This window comes from Sparus aurata, chromosome 9 (genome assembly GCF_900880675.1).
Source record: "Sparus aurata chromosome 9, fSpaAur1.1, whole genome shotgun sequence".
Taxonomy (NCBI): domain Eukaryota; kingdom Metazoa; phylum Chordata; class Actinopteri; order Spariformes; family Sparidae; genus Sparus; species Sparus aurata.
In genome coordinates this window covers 12,829,595-12,855,717 of record NC_044195.1, presented here as the reverse complement: position 1 = coordinate 12,855,717, position 26,123 = coordinate 12,829,595, and the positions used below count along the sequence as shown (strand labels likewise).

The window sequence follows — 26,123 nt, the reverse complement described above, 5'->3', positions numbered from 1 at the left end:
TCATTTCTAACAAAAACCGACTCTTATCTTACTATGAAAGGATTGGACCATTCCAGTGCTCAAATATTAAGCATTTAGCTGTGTGTTCAACAGCAGTTCACTTCTGTTTTTCTTTTTTTTTTTCTTTTTTTCTCTTTTTTTCCACTCTGAGAGCAGTTCTTATGGCGTGTTTGGTCGGTAGGTGGCTGGGTATTGTAGTAGGTGTCATGGAAACCACACACAAAAAGGCTTTTTGGGAGCTTTCCTGGCGATAGAAATTGTGTAACACAGCCTTATTTCACCCCATTCAATAAAAATAGGGGTGACACTGCTGTAAAACTCTAAATTATGCCGGTATGAGCCATCCTAAAATGTCCTCAAACACACCATCTTTACATAATGATGTGTATCTATCAAAATGCTTGGAAAAAAACAAACATTTGAAACCAGATTTAACCACACTTCTATAGCGAATGGTTTTGCGGTCTGCAATTATATCCCATTAGAATTTACACCACGGCCAGATCATCCCTCCTCTCCATTATTCTATGCATCCATTCATCCTTTCATTCGACCAACCCCTCTTCCCATTGGACACCTAGATCCCCTCCCACCCAGGCAGCCACAAAATACAGTTCTTAATTCACCCGCATACAATCATCACCCGCACATCCCTCCATCCAGCCCATCCAACCTTATTAATCTCGTCCTCCATCCCTTTCGTTCCATCCTCTCGTCTCCACCCGACCATTTTATCCTCCATTCACTGCAAACAGAAGACGTACAGTATCTGAAGTGAAACAGAATGAATATTAAGTGGGTAGCATTTGGACCAGGCTCACTGTACTCCTGTCTCTTCTCCTCTCTGTCTGTCTCTCTTTCTCTCTGTCTCTATCATCTCTGGCTCTGTCTCAATCATGCTTCCCCAGCTCCATGATAAAGAGTGGTATGAGCTCCATCAGCCATGCAGATGAGTCCTGCTTCCTTTACCTTAATTAGAGCTCTCTGGGGACAGGCTGTGGGCGCCGAGGAGCATCAGCATCAGCCACTCGTACCACAGAGATACCTTTCATCGAAAGCCGGAGAACACCGGGATGAAAACTAACACGGGCTCAGTGGCTCAGGCACTATACAGGAGAGAGCTGAAAAGCAGTCATTATGGAGAAATGTTCCAGCATGGTATTCAAGGCCAGTCACTTAAACAGAAGGCAGAAATGTTGCATTTCGCTGTAGGAAGAGGAACTGAAAGCCAGCTGAGAATATCACTGGGAACTTATACATACAGACATCATGTTGATTTATTAGGTAGTCGCTCATCAGAAAATCAATCTGAAATTTTTATGATCAGTTCATTGTTGTTGTCATTTTTTAAAAGCAAAAATGCCCAAATTTCACCGGTCACAGCTTCATTTGTTCGTTTTAGACTTCTATAAAAGCAGCTGAAATATCTTTGAGTTTGGGTACGTGGTCGAACCAAACAAATTGAATATACCAACTGTGATACACTACTTATCTTTTTTTTTTATCTTTTCCTTTTTTTTTTCAAATGATGAATCAATAAGCCATTAAAAGAATGGCATTGATAATCAAATAAATTAATAGTTACATAACAACTGGTTGGTGTTCGCCCAGTATTTCTGTTATTTAATGTGTCCTGTTACTGTTGTAAATAAAGGTTTGTGCTGTGAGGGTTTTTTTGTAAACACAGGTGTAAAAAAAAAAAAGCTGCTAGACTTCCATTCTGATGATAAAGACATTTTTTCATTTACAAATCAAAGATTTTATAGATGAGTAACTAAACTATGAAAATAAAGACCAGAGCTTACTAAATAAAAGACATTATTTTTGTTGAACATAATAAAAAATTATCAATCTGACTTCTAAAATCCTAAATATGTCCAGTTTGATACAACATGATAAGGAAAAGCAGCAAATCCTCACATTCACATTTTATTGGATGGAACAATCAGATATATTTCTTAAAAAAAAATAAATTAAAATTGTTCTTGATTTAAACCTAAGTTTCCAGCTGATCGAGTAATGGATTAATCAACTAATCGGTTGAGCCTCTAATGAAAACAAATCCCATCATACAATGTTTTAATTCAAAATATTTAACCACAATCAAACGATGAACTTGACACTAAAGTGTAGCTATATAGCAGAGAACAATAAAGAGTCATCAAATTGTTCATCTACAAAAATAAAAAAATAAAAAAATAAAAAAATAGTCACAGGACTAAACTAATATTGAGTTGTTACACCTTCCCTCTCGTCCCCTTTAAACGGGGAGGTGCTCCGGTGCTCACCCCCAGCCCGGGGCTCTCCGCTGCGCTCCGCTCCGGGAGGGGTAGAGCGAGAGTTCGGGCTGGCTGAGGGCGGACGCGTCGGAAACCTCCCCGGAGGGGCCCCGTGTAATTCGATGCATGCTGTTAAAGCTTAGAGTATATTGTCTTCCCTTTGCTTATGAAGCCTCCACCCACCGGCCCACCCTACATTTAGCGGATCATGTGACTCGGGGTAAGTCATTTGCAAGTACAACAGTTCTCTGTGCGCTCCCATTCATTTCCTGAGAACTGCCTGAGCTGAGCAGCTGAGAGGCAGAAGGGGAGGGAGCTGCTCACTCACTCACATACACTCACACTCACTCACTCACTCACACACACACACACACACACACACGTACATACACGCAGCAGAGTGAGAGGAGAGAAGAGGAGAGAGGAGAGGGAGAGGAGGAGAGGAGACAGAGAGGACTGTAGAAAGGAAAACAGTCTCCTAGTCTCCACGGCTCTGCAGCTTCTGACAAGGTCTGTGCATTTTTTTCTCTCGTCCTGTTCCTCTGCTGGCTGCTGCTGCTGCTGCTGTGTGCTTCATTTGTCACGTTGCTGGGCTTTGTGCTTGCGTTCAGTGCGTCTCGTTCAGCTGTCATTTCTCTGTCAAAGCAGATGACAGCTCAGATCACCTATGGCATTGTGTTTGTTTGGTGTGTGTCAGTGGGGGGGGGGGGGGGGGGGGGGGGGGGAACAAGAAGACCCTGCACGGTGCTGACTGGACGTGCAACACTTTATACCCACTGCAAATCCATGAAGCTGTCATGACACGAGAGAACAAAAGTGATCACCACAAAGTGAAATGACCAGCAGCATCCTGACTACACAGTGCCGGCACCGGTTGTCAAGTCTCACTTATTTACCTCAGAAGCAACTTCAAAAACACATCAGCTTGTTGTGGAATGATCCTGCCTGAGTGTGAAGTGAGACAGCACCGCACCAAACTCTCTCGCCGGGGAAAAAAAAAGTTTCGCTGCTTGTCAGAGTTCCGTGCATGCCTTATGAGAGCTGTGTGTGTTTGTGTGTGTGGGTGTGCATTTGTGTGAAACATTGTGGTGTGTGTGTGTGTGTGTGAGACAGGCTTGTGTGCCTACCGTTTCCTACTGTAGCAGCTTAGAGACAGAGGAACTGGGCTGTTAGCAACGGGTTAAACATTAGGAGGCTCGGGTAGCGGAGGAAGGACACTGGAGGGGTGTGTGTGTGTGTGTGTGTGTGTGTGTGTGTGGGAGTGTTGCAGGGGTGGTGTCTTGGATGTCATCGGCAGCACTCTCACTTTCAGGGTAATAGTCATTGGTATTGATGGGTGGCTGTCAGAGAGGCAGAGAGCCACCAGGTTGGGGAGAGTGGCTGGGGGCTGGCCCTTGGCTGTTATTTTCAATTACAGGGGACTGGGGCAGAGCTGACAGCAAAGGCATTTGTACATCCAGCAAGGGGGAGGAGGAGGGTGTGTGTGTTGGGGTGGGGTGGGTTGGTTGGTGGGGGGGGGGGGGGGGGGGCAGTGTGGCCAGAGGAGGGGAGGGCGGAGAGCAAGAGAGAGCAGGAGGGAGGGAGGGAAGGAGGTAGAGGAGTGGGAGGGGGGGATGAGACTCTGGCCTCTGCTCCTGGGTTTGATGTGGAAACTGAGCACTGACCTCTGTGACTTTACCCCCGCGTTGTCGAGAGGCCCTGCCTTGACTTAAACTGTGTGACAGCGGTGGGGTGTGTGTTTGTGTGTGTGTTCAAGTGGGGGTCTCATCAACAGGGGGCAGGAAAAAAAAAAAAAAGTGGGGGGGTTGGGTCATATGTGTGTATGTGTGTGTGTGTGTGTGTGTGTGTGTGTGTGGATGAGACCCCCTGCAGCTCACGGATGTTCAGCGGGCGAGATTAGTGCCCATTTAAACTCTCACTTAAATCCATTTACAAAAGGGGCCTTCTCCCTGCGCATGAATACTCAGGCTGATATCACCACACATGTAGAGGAGACTCGCGTTGGAAGAGGGATCGTGTTGGAGCCCTGGGACAGAAAAAAACATATAAATATTTCCTGGCGTCGACGTCCAAGTCAGTGAAGCCTGTCATGAGGAGAAAAGTGCTGTTACCCGAAAATAATATCATAATTCTGCAGGGAATTTTTTTTTTAAGATAACAATTTTCATGATATGATAAAATGCTGAAGAACACCTTGTTATTAATCGCTGCAACAATATCCAACCACCAAGGTGTGTACTGCTGTTGCTATTAGGGGCAGCGAAGGTCCGAACAAGTCTTCAGACTGAACTGTCACTTAAGGAATCAGGAGCGTTTAGCACCAGAGCTTTTTCCTCATTGTTGTCAACTAAGGTACATCACATCCTATGTGATGTGATAACTCGCAACTAGGTGGCTGCTGGGCTGTTAATCATCGGAACAGTCCCTTCTTCGTGTAGTTGTGTTCCGAACTGGATTGCTCCGACCAGCAACTGACTTTTAACTGAGGAACCTGAGGTCTGAATCAGCGCAGGACACGACGGTGTCACTCACTGATGAATACAGTCAGAAAATAACGCAATCGGTAAGAATGAACGATCTCGAGTCAGCTAAGTGCTTCTTAAATTTCCGCCATAGCATTTCTTGTAGAGGCATTTAGTGAGTTATTTTGAGCTGTTCTTTTCAAGTGTTTGTATTGTCGAAATCTCGACCAGTTCATGTTCACATTCACGTCATGTAGAGTACGCCGGGTCAATAACTGGAACAAGTTCTCCAAAGTCCACGCTGACGATGGAGTTGGTCGGTGCTTAAACGCCATGGTTACTGTTCGGTTAGGTTTAGGCACAAAAAATAATTTAGAGGGAGATCCTGGTTTGGGTTGAATTAATACTTTGTCAAGGTCATAAAGGGGGTTAGGGTGAAGGTTAGTATAAGTGAACCGCAGTCTCTACCTCTGCCTGTGCTCAAACACGCTGTATTGTTTGTTCTGCTCTACGCACACTTATATATGGATGCTAGCAGTGCACTTTATTCAAAATCATAATGTAAACATGAAAATAAAAATCTAATTCCACAGCAGCGCAAGAGGTTTACACAGGTGTATGTGTTATTTGCGGAAAAGCTTAAAATGAAAATCCAGTTAACGTTTGCATTCTTACTCTCTGCTCTTTTTATACCATCAAAAACATGATATTGTCATGAACAGTATGATGTGGTACCCCCCTAGTTGTTCTACTCCACTGCCGCATCAAGCTGCTATTCCCACTTATGATCCCTTGAACGGCTCCACCCCCCTCCACCCAAGACACGGTCCAGAGGCTTATGATAGAGATCAGTGCAGGTGGGGGGGACTCAATTAAAAAGCCAATCACCAACGGATAGACTCTATCTGTCCATCAACACCGCTCTGCCCGGCGCGTTTAATCGCGCGGCGGGATTCACCCTTTAAAGGCATCACCCCCGTCTGCCACAGATCACAACACACAAATTGGGAACGTGCTGACGGATTAGATCTTTTGGGAAGAGGTGGCGTTCTCTAGTGGGTTGCAATCTAACAACGCGGACAGTCACTTGTCTCATTCAGGGAGATGTGAAATTCCCCGTATTGCCCCTAATCAGCTGGGTTAACTGCTGGCATATTGACTGAGCGCTGTCTCATTGATCCGGGTGGGTGTTATGGAGTGTATCGTCATTGATTGCAGATGGACTGCAGCCCGCTATGTGGCTGGATTCATTTGGGTCCTCGACTGTAAAGCCAAGGCCAGAGAGGAATGAGGCAGATTATGGAGATAGGGTCTGCTCAGGGTGCATTGTGGTAATCAAGGTGTGTCGCACCCGCATTTTCAGCCACAGGAGACTGACGTGTGTTAAGACCCTGAGACACATATACACCCACTGGCTCTTACAATAGACTAGCATGTCAAGGGCATGAATGTGCAATGCGTGAGACAGACTGCAGCCATCTATATCGATAGATGTACCTGCCCCCAAAAAGCCACCTCAATCGACGGGACAAAAAGGTCATGGATCGAGAGCGGTAGGCATCCAAAACATCTGCTGTTCTTTTGCAGTAGTTTCGTTCTGAATGACACATGCGTCGGCAATTACGTAGAATATCCTGTGCATGCTCGAAATGAGACTTGTGTTTAAAGGTGGCGGCTGCGAGGCTGAACTCCCCCGAACACCAGAAGATGACAAAATGTTCTCTCCCTTTTGCGATTTCTCTTGTGGACTCAGCCTTTGACCCGCGTGTCCAGCCCGCGTTTGTTTACCAAAATCGAGTTAAGGGTGTACATGGAGTGCTGGAACGTGTGTGTTTTGTGACTGAGCGAGAGTGAGAGAGAAAGAGAGAGAGAGAGAGAGAGAGGGAGAGAGAGCATGGAAAGTATTGTGCAACAGCCAGTGACTGTGGTCTAAATAGTGAACACAAACAGAAAGAACTACAATCTAACATGGGTGATTGCAGTTTGTCAAACACTGATGCGAGTATTTTGATTTTTTTTGCGGCCTTGCTGTGTTGAGTACTTATAAGGAGCCCTCCACTCTCCGGAGCGACCGAGCTTATCTTTTGATGGAAAGAAAAACTGTCATCAAACAACAAACAGAATTTAGGATGATGAAGCCCGACCAGCGCTTTGGCCCGAGTTCTTTTTCGAGTAATGACACAATCTCTGGAGCAGCACACTCAGTGCTTACTGGAAGTGACTCATTTAGCGGAGCCTGTCCCCAGACTCATGATTTAAAGTTTCTTGACATGTTTCCGTGGTGAGGATGGGGAGGTGTGTCAACTGGAGGTCCTGTCCATCTGTGCTAATGTTTCTCCTTTCCACGGTGTGTGTTTTACTTCAGCCAAATATGGTCAATGAACTGGAGGAAGGAGAAGAGGAAGGAAGCCAAGAAAAGAGGATGGAAGAGCAGTCAAAGTCAGCATTTTCTCTGTGTTTTGGACCCTTTTTCGAGTTGCTTTTACAGGAAGAGTTTCCCCTTTACAGAATCTTTGGGGAGCTGCATCTCTTTAGCTCCGGTGCAGATGGTTTCAGCAGACCTGTGCAAGGATGCTGCACGGAATCGCTTTGTTTCCAGTTGTACTGTAGGTCAACTGCTAGGAAAAGGAAATTATGCATTCAACATGTGGAATCCATTTGGGGTGCCTGTGGCATTCCACAGGGTTCTTTGGCTTTGACACGACCGAATGCAGGTTCACGCCGTGGACCATAACTCCTCTCAATTAGCTGCTTCAACCAGGTATCAGCACGACACAGCATCGGCTTGGAAAAGAGAGGAAAAATAATCGAAGTGAAGGCGTGAGTAGATGAGTAATGGAGGTAAACACAGCTGCTGGCTTTTATTGAGTGGCGTTGGAGAGCTGGAATGGGTCAAATCAAGAGGAAAAACTTGTGAGCGCAAAAAAAAAAACCCAACTGCGCGCGCATTCGATGTAACAAGTGTCAGTGTGTTGGAATGTTTTAGTTGGTCCGGTATTGTCTGTTTCCATGCGCCGCACGTTGAGCTGGATTTGGTTGTGTCAGCACAAAGTGAGGTTAGACGGGGTAGGCGCTTGGTGACGCTGCGTCGAGAGGACTATTAAAAGTGGGATGCGTTCGCGTCTGTGCCCGGCCGAGCGCGCCGCTTTGTTTGCATCGTAAGAGACGGCGAGTGAGAAAAAAAAAAAAAGGACACGGGAAGGAAAGTGTGAAAAAAAAAAAGAAAAACAAAGTGTGTGTTTAAGTGTTTGAGCCGGTATTATTTCTGTGTGACTTGTTTACAGTAGATACAGTAAGATGAGTCAGTGTATTGGTGCCACTGCGTTGCCCGCATTGTACAGTAATTGTAAAACATCTAGGTCGATCTTTGAGAGTGCATGTGAGTGCACATGTGCTGTGATGCATGCAGTAGGCGAGCTATTGTGAGTAGTATGTACACAGTGCATATGTTGGGGGAAGGGGGAACCCTGCACATACACACACATGCAGACATACATGTTGTAACATAAGAGCACACACACATACACACACCATCAGAGCCTTGGGGGGGGATATAAGGCAGTAGCCAACTCAAAGAGCCCCCCCATTAGGGCAGGAGCCTACTGTTCCATCATCCCTTAGGGAAGGGAGGCAGAGAGCGCGTGTGTGGGCGGTTGGTGTTGGTGGTGGTGGAGAGATGCAGGTTATTGTGAGGATGGCCAATCTCACGCAGCCCACCTCCCTGTTAGGACAAGAAATAAGAGCAGGGTTTCTCTCTGACCTCTGCTCCGGCACGTAGAAAGCGTCTATAACCTTTTGCCTGAGAGGAGCGACGACCGGCTGTCATGATTCACTTGCTTATACCTTCAAAATGTGTCCTCATTGGTTTTTATTCTTAGCACTGACTGTCTACAACATATGGCATTTCTCTGTTTTGTAGTGGTTTCTTTACACTGCGGCAGGAGGGCATAATCATTGAGTCTTTTTTTTTTTTCGGTATTCAATTTACTGTGAATTCAGCGCAGGACTGTGCCCACGATGCACCTCTGTCAGTTTGAGAGGATTATGAAGTACTGCAGTGTGGTCACCTCGACTGAGGACCTGTGCACCGAGAGTAAACAAGAGACGAGAACAGAGTCACTGAGTGCATTTTTTATTGATTCGCTGGAGCTAACCTCTTTCTCTCTATCTCCCTCCCGCTCATGCGCACATACAGTATCGCCCTACAGTGAGTAAACTTAATCATAAACAAGAAAAGGATATTGCAGGATCTTCCTGTGAGGTTGGGCCAATGACTGCTTACGTTTAACGTGGTGTGCTCAGCTCCACCTCCCCCCTCCTCTGGTACAAGTGAGGTTTTTGTGTCAGAGGCTATTTTAGATGCACAGCCACTGACCCTACTGCATTTGCTGAGGTGTGTGTGTGTGTGTGTGTGTCTGTGTGTGTGTGTGTGTGAAGGGTGTTGTAGAGAGGTCACCCGATTATGTTGAAGCAATATCTCAGGGTGTATTGGCTCTTGAGCAGCCGTTTTGGTGCGTCTCTTTGTGGTTTCTTTTTTCGCCGAGCCCCAATCCAGCCCTCACACAGAATATTTAACTTATTCTTTCTCATGATTACATCAAAATGATCTTCAATTGGAACATAAACGGTCCAGAATGGTGTCGCAAATTGCTTTGACTTCTAAGTCGACGCTCTCTTGAGTAATGCCACCTCACTTTAGCGCTGTCACGGTCACAGCTTGTTTAGCTGTTTCTCTGCTGCATTTTGAGGCACATGATGCAAGAGGATGTCAGACTCTTCTGTTTACCTCTCTCTGGAGCACTGTGGAGGAGTGTGTGTGTGTGTGTGTGTGTATTTGTGCTCGTGTTCGTGTGTGTGTGCACACTGTAGGTGTGTGTGGGTGGCTGTTTGTGTTGAATGGGCATCTTTATTCTTCTTTCATGAGCACAGCAGCAATATTGAGAGACATAGTTGTGTGTGTGTGTGTGTGTGTGTGTGTCTGTGCATGTGTGTCTGTCTCCTAATCTACGATAAATATGGTTCATTGTGGGTGCAGGCAGAGGTCACAAGGTTTGTGTGTATGGTAGCCAGATTGTATCAGAGCAGGGGCTCGGGAAGTCGGCTTTAAAAAAAAAGGTGCATTTGACACACAGACTGAGACGCAGACGAGCCAGACAGCGACCAACACTTCTTTTCGCTTTGAGTGTTTCCTCTCAGAATAAGTAGCTTCTTCATTTCCCACAGTTTCATTGGCGGAGGTGGGGAGCTTTCACAAAGACGGAAAGCCGCAAAAAAAAAAAAAAAAAAAAGAAAAAAAAAAAACATTCACAAAAGGTTTCCCTTTTGTCCTTTTAAAAAATTATATTTTTGACAGGTTTAGAAAGAAATACAAGGTTTTGAGTTTTTTTATTCGAACATTGGAGATCTTAAAGAGACACTAGAGACGTTATTATTACTGACACAGCTCAGATTTAACTGTCATCCGCTTGCTTTGAATACGTGTGTCGGGGCTGACTTTGAAAGCGCGTGACAGAGACAGTGTGTAAGATGTTTTCACAGTTGCTCCGTATGTTTGAGCCGTGTTTCCGCCTGCTGTTTGAGCACGTTTTTATTTAAAACTGTACATTTGTTTTCTTGTGCAAACACACTGACACGATTGCGGCGTGGTATGTTAGTGTCCACTCAGCAAAGTGTTCCTCCGAATTATTTTTACGCGTTTGTGTGAGCGTGTGTGTGCTGGTGAAGGCAGTGGACTTGAGCTGCATCCGGCGACCTCATCCCCCTCATCCCGACAGGATTACTGACACAGGATCTCCCTGCCCCTGGCAGAAATAGCAAGGACCCAAGGGCAATCCACCAGAATATGGGAACTTCCGTGGGCCCTGCTAGTGCGCAAATGTGTGTTGTTTGTGTGTGCGCGTGTGTTTGTGTGTGTTGTATTTACATGGGTATCAACTCTCTATAAATGGAGCTGGTTTCCTCCCAGGTGCTGAGCTCGCTCCCCAGGCAAGAACATGAGTTCACTGCTCTTTCTCACCCTATCACACACACGCACGCACACTTACACACACACACACACACACACACACACACACACACACACACACACATACACACACGCTTAACCCCAACCCCAGTTTTACCTATCTGCCTCGTCAGTCATCGCTTCTTATGAAGAGAATTTTACTGTATATTATCCAGTCCATGGAGGGGCATTTTTGTATGAGTTGTGTACAGGAACTTGCATAATGAGGTCATTGTGCATGGATAAAAACACTTGGCACTCTTGCTAAGCCCGTTTCCATGTACACATACTGCATCAAACCCCCCTGAACTCATTTAACCTCACGAGCAACCCATTCTGCAAAAGTAAACACGCAATATATATTCGGACCACCTCTCATTCAAAACAATGTCAGCAAAAAGACTTAAGTTGATGATATTGTTTGTGACGCAGCACAGGATTGTGGGGGTTGTTGTCGCTGAAACAACGGCCTTTTGAGACGAGAGGCAGAAATAAGGTTAGAAGACAAGGTTGTGTATTTAAGTCGTGTCTAGTCCAACTCGGTGGCTTCCCTCCTCCCTCTATAATGTATCAGCTGGCGTTTACCTGGAAGTTAGATAGCGACAGATTTCTCTGGGTTAGAACGTTGTCTGAAACATAATGTAAGTACACAACTCAATAAAATATAGAACAATGGCCTAGTAAGTTTTAGACATTTTAGTGTGGAAATGTCACGTATTATATCCTTAAATAACTTGCTGTTCCCCATAAAACAGACCACGAGACTATAAAAAACTATATTAAAAAAAAGGATCTGTGATTTATGAAGAGTCCCACACTGGGTATGTTTTTTTTTTTCATTTTCTAAACTGGGTCTCAAATGGGCATTTTTTTTTTTTTTTTAGATTTTCTCAAAGCTGGGCTTCATCACAACAGAGCTTGATTTGTATTCTGACGTGCGGATCAATCGGATCAATACTCGCCCTTTGCCATCTCCATTCATCCTTTGCAAATTGTTTCAGTGTCCATCTCTGCGGCTATCTCGGCCTGTTCTCCTCCCAGTCGTTGGTTTTATTCATGCTCATATTTTCCCTGTACATGGCACTTTTTTGACAAGCGTTTTGTCGATAATATCTCCCCCATTGAGTGACTGAGTCGTAGAGTATTGTGTCGCTGGTGGCCGGCTATTTAAAAAAAGAATCATCCCCCCATTATGTTTGCAATGCGCAGCCAAGTTTCGTGACGTTGAGAAACGTGACCGTGAGATGTGTTTTCAATTGCAGGCTGCATGTCTGAGTGCAGGAAGGAGCCCAGTCATTCATGTACATCACGTCAAATTCAACAACAAGCGGAGCCCGGAAAGAATCAGACAGATAGGGGATGACATTCAGCTTGAACTGATAGGACCTGATAAGCTCCCCATGTTTTTCTGTATGTCCCAGAGATGAAAACATCCAACACATGAGAAGTGTATTCTGTCTAATAATAGCTGTGTTCATGAAGAAAGCTGTATTTTCTCTCTGTGGAACTGATTTATTCCCAGAGGAAAAGGGCAGGGTGTTTTGAGGTAAAGTGCATCAGTTGAGTGCATCTCTAAGGGGTTTTTAACCCTAAAGGGAACTTTTTCTCTTTTTTATTCAAAGGGTAGTGCACACAAACTGTGGTTTGATACCATTGTGCTCTTCGGGTCCATGCTTCTATGAGCAGCGAGGTAGCAGCACTCTGCTCTCTTGAGCCCCGTTCAAAAATGTCCCAGAAGCATCCAAAAGACTTCGCCTGCTGCTCCTGCCAAGGAAAATACGGCTTATGAAATGGAAATTCTGAGACCATTCACAGAGTGCCAGGAATGATTAGAAAAAAAAGGACTATGTCCATCTCAGTACATCCAGGAGTGAAGTCTGAGGGAAAACACACATCCCCACCTTGCTCACACCGCTGAGAAACAGCATCAACACTGTTTACCTGCTACAGAATGTGCTGTTTGGGGTTGGAAAGTCATTAAAGGGGACCTCCAACAATTTTGGTGGTAAATGGCCTTGTGAGTGGCGAGTACTAGCCTACTGTGCTTGTGAAAACAGTTGTTATGTTGTCTGCTGTGGCAAATCTGACAGAATAAGCCCTGATGATGTCATCAGAGGGAGACCAATTTATAACAGAATATCTGAGTTACAAGGGGGTCTTAGGACAAAAAGAAGAAAGTATTAGGTGCATTCTGGGAAGTGAAGGATCTATCTGTTAAGAGTTTGACTCATAGCCTACTGAATGACTGAGAGTCAGGATATCTCAGCGTGTGCTAAAGTGATTCTAAGAGACTTTGATCTGTCTCTTGTGAGAATACAGGTTAAGGGAACTAGGGTTCATCTTAAGTTTTTGTCTCAACAACAGAGGAAGAAAACAGTCTGTGAGGGCTTAAGTCAGCCATATTTGGAGTTTTCACTTCCTCTTTTAAAAAAAAAAAAGGGTTTGAAGTTTATACACCACTTGGCCTAAGAGCGTAACAACAAGGCACCAGGCCAGTGCAAGGTGTTAAACTTTAACTTTTGACAGTGATGAATTTTAGACAATCTATGACAATCCAGAGAGAATCTCTGCTAGGTACCTTTTCCCTTCTGTCTTTAGACTATGTGGTATAACATACTTATTGACCACGATGCTGAAACATCAAAATAATATTAATCAGCTAGCCTAGAGAAAACAAGGTAGAAGTACTTAAACATTTTACTTTTGTTAAGGCTAGCTGTGACTGCACTCCAGCTAGTTCAAGCTTGCAGCGCGTTTTTAAATGTTTTTTTTTTTGTTGTGGTTTTTTAAGTTTTACAATTGCAACAAAAGATCACAAAACATTTTATTTTTAAAACAAATATATGTCATGCGTTTCTTACAGCCTACAGTTAAACAGATGTCAAAAAGTAATATTCTGGATTTGACTTAATATGTAGTTTATGTGTTTTTCGCTTTGTCGGCCAGCGCCGACCTCTGTGGGTTGAAGGTTCAAGTCTGTTGAACCTTTGACCACAGCGAGCGCAGTTATTTGCCTGGGTGCTGTGATTCTTAACCAGCAACTCTGCAGGGAACTATTTGAATGGGCTCTCATGACCAGAATGAGGCCAATGAGATGAGGTCATGAACAGACACAGCTTAACATGAAGCAGACTGAAGGTTGAGATCAGAAATCAGCTGTGTTTCAGCTGTAGCTCTATTGTGTCTACTGTGCGTGCAAACAAGATAATTTTTTTACTAAACATATATTAGAGCTTTATTATCCAGGGTCTGACAGTAGCCTGCACTGTTTGCATTTCCTCTGTTACCTGTAAAGAATGTCGTGAGCGTCGTCAGCTCACTGCTTTTTTATAAGTCGCCACACTGAGTGAGTTAAAAGAGAGGAAGCGGAGGTTGTAGGCTGGTTATTGGGCCAACGTGTCACATCGGGGTGTCCAGGGGCACAGAAGAGGGAAGTGAGCTGCGGCAGAGGCCAGCAGCACATGTGGAACACAGGAAGCGCTCATCTCACATCACCTACAGCTATGTCATTCTTTTGCACATTTGCACACACACAGAAAGATGATCATTTGTTTTTGATCTGCAACATTTTGAAATGGTTTTCCTCGCCGTTCCCCTCCCTTGCCTCCCCCTTCTTCTCTCTCTCCTCTCTTTGGTCGAGGACCAGGTGGGAGGGGGTCTGTTGGCATTCTTGCACCGTGTGCTTTGCGCTCGACCGGGCCTTGGCTCCGGTCCATATCCCCTCTCTACCCTCTCTCGCTTCTCTGACTCCCACCCCTCCTCCTCCCCACTAAACACCCTTCCCCCCTCCTCAACCTCTTCAACTCCCCTCGGTTGCTTCCCTAACCACAGCTCCTGCCAGCAACCCTGCTCTCTTCTCAACGAGCCCCCCACCCTTTGCTCGCTTCTCTTGCTATCACCTTCCTTAGCACTTTCTCATGTATCTCCTATAATTCATTGCCCCCCTTCCCTTCCCTTCCCTTCCCCATCCCTTCCCTTCCCCTCACCCTTTTCCATCTCTCTTCCATCCATGCCCGTGGCAGCAGGTCCAGCCTCTGTGACACAGATGCACCCAGTTGCTCTGGGCGCTCGACATGGGAACGAAGCATTGGCGGGGCCGTCTGTTACAGTGTGTTTCGGGGTGTGTGGTTGTTTCTGTGCATGTGTGCAACATGGGAGAGAAGGAGAGGGAGAGGGAGAGGGAGATGAGAGAGAATACAGAGATGGTACACACAGCCGGATACCAAATCTGGTTTCGAGAGTTTGTCTAAGCTTAACTTTCACTTGAATGAAAGATGTTTCATCGGGGTGTGAGACTGTGTTGTGCGCGGTCTGTCTTCACACTCACTCTGCACAGGTAAGATAAAGCTAAAAGGGCCTGTCATGAAGGAGCTGGGGGACCTGCTCTCGCTGATTGGTTTTGTAGGCTTGTTTGAATTTTTACATGCTTTCCTCTAGAATGGTTTTGGGTCTTGTGTGTGTGTGTGGTCATCTGTGTGTATGGGCGCGGATGATGTCACCGGTGTATGAGGTCAACATTTGGTGTAAGAAGGTCTGAGGCTTTTCTAGAAAAGAGGTTGATCCAGCTCGTTTGTTCGGGGTCGGGCTTTATCCTTCCACTCCGGCTAGTCGCTATCTCCTCCATCAGCGGAGAGCCGATAGCCATCAGCGGACACGGAGGCAGAGGAGCCGAGGTCATAGATGAGGTTATGCTGTGGGTGTTTCAGTCCATACTTAGAAATACATCAACAACGCAAACAATTAAGCACAAATAGAAAAGCAGGGTGGGGTGGGGGGGGTGAAGCAGCCACTGAAATATGTATATTTCAAGTGCTTTTTACGGCGAGGACCGGCCTCAATCTTCACCTGCTCCCTTATTTTTTTTATTCTAGGGATTTTGGTGGGGACGGGGGGTGGGGGGTGGGAGGGAGAGCGAAATGAGATGCCTCAACACTCCACTGCCCTCCTCTCTCCATCCGACTCCCCCACACACCTGGGATGGCCATTTCATTTCAGAGTGCAGCAAATGGAAAGGTGATCTTAATCTACCCCGTTTCCCTCTAACCCCCCCCCCCCCCCCATCTCCCACACACAGAGCCTCATACCGCTGATGGACAGCACACTGCTGGTTGCCTAAGCCTGCCGCCAGCACGCCAAATTCAGTGATAGAGAATACAGGATACACATTGTTTTATTACCCTGAACAAATTCTCTTCATTTCAAACTCAATCTTTGCTCACGCTGTTGTCTTTTTTCGCTCTGCGATCCTGAAGTGCTAACTGGCAGACCTGATCCCTTTCGTGGGAGCAAAAGCGGTTGACTCCGGTCAACGTATTTCGACATGACCCCTTCAATACACAACGCCCCTCTGTTAGCTCATTACTCAGTGTTAGGTCTCTCTCGCTGCTGTTAGCTCTTTAATCATTACAGGCACAAGCAGAGGTATGCAATGGCTATTGATTTCCTATGAATAGCCTGCTGCAGGCCAGTTCATTAGGAAGGTGATCACAAACCACTGGATTAACTGGACTCAAGGCACATTGTGAAAGGTTGTTGGTTTCAAGACATGTTGTGCCACGCTGTGCATAAGTCAAGGGTGTTTTCATTATCAGGTGTTCCGGTACATGAGTGCACACATTTGGCATAGAGAACAAATAAGTTTAGACGGTGTAAACTTTTTTGCGGCTCACTCAAGAACATTCTGAGAAAGTGATTTATTCAGAAAAAGATATGTTTTTCCTGCCAGAACGGTGGTCATCCTGGGGAAAACAAACCTCACTTTCTGCCTCTCTTGGTGCACTCCTCTCTTCTTCATGGCTGGAGGCTGGACGGAGGCTGCAGCTCCACCCGCCCGGCCGTTACTATGGCAACGCTATCTGGGCCTACCAAGACCTGAAGCCGAAGGACATCCTGGACAACAATACAATAGCAGCACAGCCAGGGTACCTGAGGGATTTAGACCTGAGAGGCGAGATCTGGGGGGGTTGCAGATTGAGAGAGTAAATCCTCCCTCTTTCTCTACCTCCCTTGCACACAAACACAGTCAGGATTAGCTTTTCGCCTGTGAGTCTAAGAGGAAGTGGAACAATACTTGGCATTAAATGATTTTTCTCTGTCGCAGTTTTTTTTTTTTTTTTTTTTCATCGAAATCTGTAAAAAGAGATGTTTTTGATAACTATCTTGAGTGGATTTTCTGGTGAGTAAAAAACCCTCTTGATTACGGGAAGGGACACACGGACGCGGTGTCAGATCGGAGATGGTTATTGCAGTCAAATGACCAGCTGCAGAGAGAGATCATATGTCATTCATGACCTGAGCGTTCCGTCTCCGCACCAAAGTGGTCATGACGGCTGCGGCGCTGCTCTCTGCAAGGTCTGGGCCACACATCCCGCTGCTGGTGCCAGCAGTGGAGAGTAATAGAGATGTTTAGAGTCTATTTGCCGTGCTTGCATTCCTCCATGTACTGCTGCTAAAATAATAAGAGGGAGGGTTACCTCAGGTCGGCCCCAGCTGAGGGATACGGAACATGCATTGTTGTCATTGGCTCTATCTGAGGATCCCTCTTAAAGCCACAGCGCGGAGCTGAGGAGCCGGGCACTGCTGCCCACTTTGCAGAGGCACAGCGCTCAGAGGCTGCAGGGCAACGGGTGAATGTACAAATGTGCTGAGAAGTTGTTTTTTTTTTGTGTGTCTTTTCATGTGTGTAAGTGGCACATTGCGTGATTAATACTGCATGTGTTAACATGAGTATAAAATAATATCTGAAGAAGTCACTTTCACATCTCCAAGTATCAATTATTGCTTTTGTTGAATCAGTGGTAAGAGAGGGAAACATTGTCCCGCTCTGTTGCTGCTGTTGCTGTTGGGTAACTGTATATCAAAGCAAGTATTTGTATTCCATTGAAGTGTTAAGAGGATTTTATTCAGCGTCATGAAGTGTTATTAGCCCCGCAGCACACCAACAGGCAATTGAAAATCTTTATTCTGGAGAAGAGGGAGTCATGCTGTGCGCTGACTGAGTTTACTCAGTTTGTGTGCATCTTTTGTCTGACAGCTTCTCGTGGTTTTTCGAAACATGAATCCGTGTCTATTTAAAATGTGTTTATTTCTCAGTGGGTGCACAAACATTGTAGATGTCCATGTGTGAATAACTGAGTGTGGGACCTGCTTAGTCATGCTAAAACACCCGTCTTACACCTCCTCTGTATCCCTTCACAGGCAGCCTAAGAAACAGGATGTTAATGCTTGACGGAATGCCTGCAGTCCGAGTCAAAGCTGAGCCCCTGGAATCGGAACAAGGGGTAAGAGAGCAGTTGTTTTCCAGACCATCCCCCCCCCCCCCCACCCCCCCCCCCCCCCCCCCCACCCCCCACCCACCCCTTTTTTTTCCTGCTTTCCTTTCCTCCTCCCGGCAATGGGCCGATAATCACTCCCAGGCCTAAGCAAGTGAGTGAGAGAGTGAGTAAGTGAGTGAGCGTGGGGGCTAAGAGGAGTGGTCGGAGAGCATGGTAGTAAGCAGGAAGAGGAGAAGAGCCGAGAAGAGGAGGAGAGCCACAGCTGGAGCAGGAATGCATCGGGGTGTTTTCGGGGAGGTGACCGGGGCCAGCAGAGAGTTGCGCAGATGCAGTCACTGCGCCGGGGAGGAGGGTCACAAGGGAAACTTTAAATCAGAGCCATCGCTGTCCGTTCCTGCCCCCTTTGCGTCTCCCAATTTCCCCCCCCTCGTCCTCCCTTACCCTTATTTCTCACAAACACACATGAGTAATCTCTCTGTCTTGCACACAAACACGGCTCTTCCTCTTCAAACCCAGTCACAGCTCTCTCTCTCTGTTTCCATCACTCACGAGAAATTTATCACGGGCAAGAAGTTAATCGTCACTCCAGGAATTCTGATGTAAATCTCCTGCTCAAAAAAAACACATTTTGTACAATGAATAACAACTCCACGTTTCAAAATTCAAATCATATTTCTATACATACACTTAATCTATCAAAATCTTAGCACAGCAGAGTCTACTGTGTTTTATGATTAAGTTCCGTTTTACAGTAAACCACGCGTTATTTTTCGAGTGTCGATTTTCAGCCACATTCTGTACTACGCAGTTGTGAATGAGTCATCTTTATTTTACAGAATGTATGGTAGAAAAAAGCAGTCGGTGACAAAGGTGCTGTAGTAAAAGTTTTATTTACATGTGACGGACATAATATCCAACATGCCTTTGGCCTTTTGTTCTGAATGTGTGAAAATGAAATACACAAATAAAAAAAAGACACAGAAGAGGAAAAAGCACAGCAATGCAACTGTGCTGTACATGTCAGTGTAAACGGATTGAAAGTGGAATCAGCTGTGGTTGGTTTATTTATTACACGACTATTTACCATGACACACAACTCGGCTCTTTCTCAGTGTTTAAATGATCGCATGATTAAAACTCTTATCTATTAAATATAGCTTGATACAGATGTATCAAGGGCTGCTGTAGCAGAAGCTGAAGCTTTATTGGACATCAGGTTTTTATTTATGACATGCTGTTTGCATATAGGGCTGCAGGATATATATTGATATTATACTGTTATGGTGATGTCAGGCTATATATCATCTCACATTTTGGATATTGTTTTACAACACTTTGGCTTAAGTTTTGTATTTTACAGGTTTGTCTCGGCTACATTACAGTAAAGTGATGTCATTTTCTCAACACACCAAACTCTTCCACTTGTTGTTCTTTCCCACTTTACCCGCGTATTCAATACAGCCACATGACAGACAATTGTTTATCATAAGTTTCGTTGTGTTGGTATTTAGTGATAGGGCCAATAATCATCCTTACGTTATCGATATCAGGGTATTTGGTTTAAGATATTGTGATATTTGATTCCGTCGCCCAATCCTAGCATTATAAGGTACTTTCAAGGAGATGTCAAAATAGCAAGATAAATCGATATATCACTTGTAGCCAAAAGAATATTTCAAGGCCATATCGCCGAGCCCTATGTGCAAACATTTGTGAATAAGAAAAATGCAACATTTTAGTATTGGGTAAACTTTAATATTAAGAAACTTAAAGCATTTCAGAAGCATTTCATTAATTTACTAAATATTTTGTGGAAGCAACGTGAATTGCATTGATGATGTGGTCCAAAATCTACCAATGTAATGTTTAGAGATTGGACACATAGATGTTAGGGATTGTGAAATAGATAATAATTAAAAGATTATCTGATTCCTACATTTTTTGTCTTACATAAGTGTGTTCTAACCAAAATGCCACATTGCACCATTCACTCTCACTTTTGTGTATTATTCAATTAGACTGTGCGCATTAGGAATAATGGCGTTACCTTTTGCAGGGTTTTCATGGCCCACATACTGTACAGTAGCAGGGCTCTCCGGCCCAGCATACCTAGAAAAATACAGTGGTCTTGTTATGGAGAAGCTGTTGCTAGGTTACAAGGGCTTTGTGTTGCTGCCACAGCTGTGTGTGCAGGGGGTGCAGGCCACTTAATATTTGTAATCATGATGAATAAGTGTTCACTTATTATTGATTTCCATTCATAACATATCAATAATATCTTGCCCCCTAATATTTCACGAGGAGCACTTTGTGGGAGAGGAGCAAAATAGTTTCTGTTGAGACGAACCCGGGAGCATTAGTCGCTGATGGATGAGAAAATACCAGCTGCTGATAACCCCATCAGGTTACCTCAGGTCTTGTAGGGAATTGTTCTCTGTGTAGATGCTTTGTAGTGATAAGAACTACGTCTGCCCCAGAAGCACATCTAAGGACCTGACAAAGAGGCAGCAGGTGGTTACTTTCTGGGTGTCCTGCTCTCAGCTGTGGCTCAAGGGTCTGAGAGCTGTGCTCCTGTGCTGCTACCCAAAACCTTCGGGTTTGAAGTCATTCTGTTGTGATGTCAGTCACAGACAGGATGTGAGCACTGCAGCCCACACGGCTTTGAAGTGCACCGAGATCCAATCTTGCCCTAACAGACTGTGCTTCCCTTTAGATGGCAGACACAGACAGACAGTTTAGGCTGCTGCAGAAATGTGGTCTTCATTTGGGTGGCGGGGGGCCAAGGGCTTGCTGGAAATGGTCTGCCTCGTTAGACAATTCGCCCGCAAGGGGCTGGAAAATCTGCCCCGCTAACCAGTATCCCCTAATAAAGACAATGGCATGTGGACAGAGGCAGGCAGGCGGGTCGAGCATATCTTTATACGTGCATGAGTATGTGTAGGTTTGAGCGCATGCAAGTGTTTGTATCTGTCAAAATGAAAGTGGGGGTGGCTTAAGTTTTCCACTTGTGATGGTTTAGATGTGTGTCAGAGTCTAACCCCAAGATGCAAATTACTTTCTGCTCCTCACTTCTGTCTAACACTAAACACTCTGCTGTTTTGACCTTTCCACACAAGTGTTCCCCTTTTTATCCACACAGGGCTGACCAATTCTACCACGTTATCAGTAATTGACCTAATTCCTAACTGCCGCGATGGTGATCACTCCTCCAACAAGCCGAAAGGCAACAGTGAAAGTGAACCTAGCACTTCTAAAAACAGATATAACAAACGCTTTTTCTTTTCATCAGCGAAAGCGATCAACCATCCTCGGTTCAGTTCTCTTTGAAACAACATTCTTGGTTGGCTGTCACTGTTTTCAAAAAAGCAAGTTCGAATGACTTCGTACAAAAACACAATTTGTTCAGCTTGTTTTGAACACAACCCCACATTGCTTAGAATAAACTATGATAGAGAATTGATGGTGATGATTTGCACTGCCCCCACTGCTTCACTTGATTGATAAGCTAACATTAGGCTACTGTGAGGCAGTTGCATTTTACATTAGCAAACAGCTTCACCTCTGTTATGGAATTTCCCATCTATTGTATGCAAGTCTAAACTGTTATTTCCCAACCTTGCATGTCATGATTAACTGTTATGCATTTAACTGTTTGCTTGTTTGGTTTTAACAAAAAGAACACCCTTAACCTGTCACAACAGGACATGCCATCAGTTAAAGAGCAAAAACTGATGGTATTGGGTCAGTTTGCTAACTTCATAGCCCCTTTGCCCCCCCCACACCCCCCACGAGATGAGGCACCTGACAACTTGCATTGACCCACATCCTATGGACTGTCGCCTAAAATACGACCTGAGTCCTTCATATAGAAATCCTCAGTCCAGCAGCTTAAACAAATCATCCAAAGGATTGAACAGACAAGAGAGAGGCGGGAAAGGCCTCATTTTTAAACGTCCCGATACAATCTGCTCACATATGACCAATAAAAAAGTGATTATTGTAAATGTATACAAAATGTTACTTAGAGCCCCTTGGTGGACACTTTTGAAATTCAATACGCTATTATTTTGTTCACCTCTTGTGGTCCAATGAACTCATTTTCAGCAAAAGTTTTTTCTCAAAAGCAAAAGCAAAGATTTCTCAATAAGCCCTTTCAAAGAAATGTTATGTGTTTTCGTTACCCTGATTATACGACAGTTAGAGGCACAAAATATCTGTCCTCTGTAGCCGTTAGCTTCAGTATAACCACATATCACACATGAAATTTCTGTTTGACTTCTGCTGCATTTATTAATGCACGAAACAAAATACACCAACATTTGATAAAACTGTATCCATTCATACCAATTCAGACTGCAACTGCTTTTTGGTGTTAACCTGCGTATATGATGGTGACACGTACTAAAAATACAGTACACTGATTTAGTCATTATTGGCTTTGGGCTCTATTTAAGAATTCAGTTGCATGAACAGGTGTGTGTATATATGCCACAACAGCTTGAAACTTGACTCAGGAAATCAGAGTTATAACATATTTTGTTAACCATGAAATATAAGTGAGTGGCATTCGGATGACACTCGCGGTTGGCACATATATTTTTTCTCCAGCTTCCTCTTTTAATTCTGTCTTCTTTCAGCGGCGGGAAAAACTGGCAAGCCTGAAGAACTTTAGCAGCCAAATAGACACACTTTAAGAGCCCATACTGAGTAAGACAAGATTTCCAAAACACTCAGATCAGCCTCAATGGGTCTCATGACTTCAAAGCCTTCAGGCAGTATTGCTCCAGGCAGTCCGTGACACTCACATCCTATACAGCGTGCGAGTTTACAGAGAGACCACGGGCAACAGCGGCTGCATGATAGCCCGAGGGTCTGTCAAGAAAAGCTACATTTGATGCAGACGTTGATGCAAGAGAAGAGCAGAGGACATTTGACATCTAAAACATACATATTATCAATTAGGCGATATTTCTTTTGAAATGATTTAAAGGTAAAACTGTGGAACGGCAACAATAGATAGAGACACAGGCTTGAAGAAATCCAATACAAGATCAGATAGCCCAGAGGATCTCTATTTTCCTTTGAAGTTCCTCTATTTAGCATCTAAAAGCACTAAAAAAAAACATTTCAGAAATGGTTTATATCACACTAAAACGTAGTAATGAGCAGATACAAGTGTTTGTGAAAGGTCCACTGTGCAGTATTTAGGATAAGGAATTGAATATAATATTCCTTATTGTGTTTTCATGAGTGCATAATCACCTGAAACTGAGAATCATTGTGTTTTCGTTACCTTAGATTGAACCTTTTGTGTCTACAGAGGGAGTGTGTCCTCTACCACAAAGTCCACTATATTGCAGTGCCATGTCTCTTCAGTAACCCAGAACGGACAAACCAAACGCTCTAGAGAGGGCTTTTGATATTTTTAGCGAAAAGGCCCTCTCTACAGCCTGAGATGAGGAGTGTTCAGTTGGTTCCAAGCTGCAGTATCACTGCTAGATGCCACAAAATGCTACACACCAGACCCCCCATGGGCATCCATAGGGCAGCAGGATAATGCATGACAATATAATGTCCTTGTAGTTGTCTACAGCTATAGTATCAAACATGTATTAAGTGTTTGTTTACTTCTTGTAAATCCTGAATAGGTGGACTGAAGGTGGAGTTTTACTGACTGCTAACAAGGAGGGTCAATGGTAACTAATTGACTGGAAGGAAATCTGCTGAAATGCATGTTTGAGCATATGGACATTGTGAGGATAAAAAGTGAGTAGAATTAAAGGTCCAGTATGTTAGATTTAGTGGGATGACTAATTGATAAGAATTTATATTAATACTTGTATTTTCAAAGTGTATAACCATCCTTTCCATTACTGAGAATGCGCCTTATCTCCAAACAGTGCAGATCAAAATCAAATCGATTTTATTTAAAAAGCCCCAAATCACAATCACACTGCTACAGAGGGCTTTTCCATCCTCTGTCCTTATACCTTCAATTTGAGTGAGAAAAAAACCGGCCATATTGAAAAAAAAACACCATGTTGCACTGCCATGTTTCTACAGTAACCCAGAATGGACAAACCAAACGCTGGCTCTAGAGCGGTCCTTTCCCGTGTTTTGTATTTTTGGCAGCCACGTCGAGGGAAGGGATGAGATGAGGAGTACTCAGCTGGTTGCAATGTACAAGTACACAGCTAGCAGCCAGTACATCCTACACACTGGACCTTTAATTTCTTCATCTGCAAAGTCAGTGTCCACTAATTGTGTTTATGTGAGTCTCCACCCATCAGAGTTATAACTTAACAAACACCCCATGAACGTGACTCATAACTTTATGAGTCAACAAAACAACCAACAATTGCAACTCAGACATTGAGCACCGCAGAGCAATACAATAGAGGTTGCATCAGCTGATTGGTGTCCACTGCCTCGCCATACTTTGGCTTTCAGTGGCTCATTCATTAGCTTCTTGGCCACCAGTGGACTATTTAAATCCAATCATATTGTTACAGTTGTACAGAATAGCCATTACAACCTGACACCTCTTACTACAAAGACCCTCGTGCCAATGCCATTTGCCACTGCAGCTCCCTTCTCCACCGAGCCTCCTCCTGTTCAGTTGAAGCTTCTGACTTTGCCATCTAATAATTATGTATCCGTGTCTTCATCAAGGGGGGAAGGGGGGGGTTAGCTCTCCCAGCAGAACTCTCCCCTCCACTCAAAGCACGCTGACTTCCACTCCAAATATAACTTTTATAACTATTTGCTATAAATGGTCAGTTCCTCGAGGGACTGACCGAGCTGTACTACTAGAAAGAAAAGCAAGGAGGTTCCACGAAGGAGGCAGCACATCAAAATCAATCATCTCGTCCATTTTCTCACAAAGACTGTGGTTAAGCTTTTATCAATTATGATACCTAAGGCTGTTTATATAGTCTTGATATGTATACAGCGGGAAAAAAAATAATTTAAATGTTTTTTGGGTTTTTTTCACCAAAGTATAGTTACATATGTGAAGTTGTGTTAAAACCCTCTGAAAAAATGCTTGCCAGGTGGCGTGATGAATCAGGCCATGATGTGCTGTAAACCTTGACCTGACACCACTGACCCCGGGCTGAACCCCACCAAGGTCCAGAGGTCATCAGAGGGCATATTTCATGGGGCAGGGTTTGTTTTCCGACCGAGGAGGAGTCACGCAGGGAGAAGCGCATTTTGATTCATGGGGTCGTAACATTTCCTGTGGGCCGAAAGACGAGTATACAAGTCTGGAGTAAAAATAGTAGGCTACTACACAAAGAAACACACGCACACTCACACACACCACTCAGAAAAATCAGTAATTCACCACAGACCCACTCTCAGCCAGCATTACATAAGGGGAAAGAAATGCGAGTCTCAAAAACAAAAGCAAGGATGAAAATCCGGAACATTTTTCGTATCTGCTGCAGCTGCGATTGGAGTTTTTCCTTTGACTTTAACGAGCTTTTCCTGTACGATCAGTGAAATCCTGGATGTGCTCCCTCCCCGATGGCCCTAAATGTGACTCAGCCTCTGAAAGGCTCCACTGTGAGGATCAACACCAGCTCACCACACACTCTAGCACCCCTCCCACATTGAGCATAGTCAGTCTAGATTTGCTACATCACATGTAACACGGCTCATTTGACGCTATAACAGAAATTGTGATATCAGAGAAGGTCCAAAGTATGGGAGTCCGGACAAACAAATAGCTAGTGGCAGGGTGAGTGTCCTTTTTCAAACCGTGCATGTTCTTCATTATCTTTTCCAAGTAAACAGGTCCCTGAAACTTGTGTAGACAGATGGGGCGGTTGTGTTACAGTCTGCTTGGTGTTAAGTGAAAGATGTGTTGAGGGACGCGTTGAGCCACCAGCGTTGGCCTTAGGAGGCCCATCGCTGAGAGACCGAGGGAGATGGTCAGGAAATTGAGCCCATATGATGTTTTTCCACCGTCACAAAGGAGATTTAGGAGAGATACGAGGGGGAGCCAAGAGAGCTACGATTCTGTGGGAGTGATGGAAAACAGAGGAGGAAAACAGTGAGAGAGCGGCCCACGCCGAGAGAGAGAGAGAGAGGCAGGAGACAG

The 26,123-nt window shown here is 44.6% G+C and overlaps 1 protein-coding gene across 3 annotated transcripts in view; it reads left to right on the top strand.

Moving 5' to 3' along the window:
- Window positions 1–2,328: 2,328 nt before the first annotated feature.
- Window positions 2,329–26,123, top strand: part of klf12b (Kruppel like factor 12b) — a 47,676-nt gene continuing 23,881 nt past the window's right edge. The window contains exons 1-2 of one of the 3 annotated variants that reach the window (XM_030427742.1): window positions 2,329–2,499; window positions 17,943–18,025. In XM_030427742.1, the coding sequence (XP_030283602.1) occupies window positions 2,406–2,499; window positions 17,943–18,025 (177 nt within the window). In that variant the 5' untranslated portion in view covers window positions 2,329–2,405. The other 2 variants (XM_030427743.1, XM_030427744.1) reach the window with 2 other exon arrangements.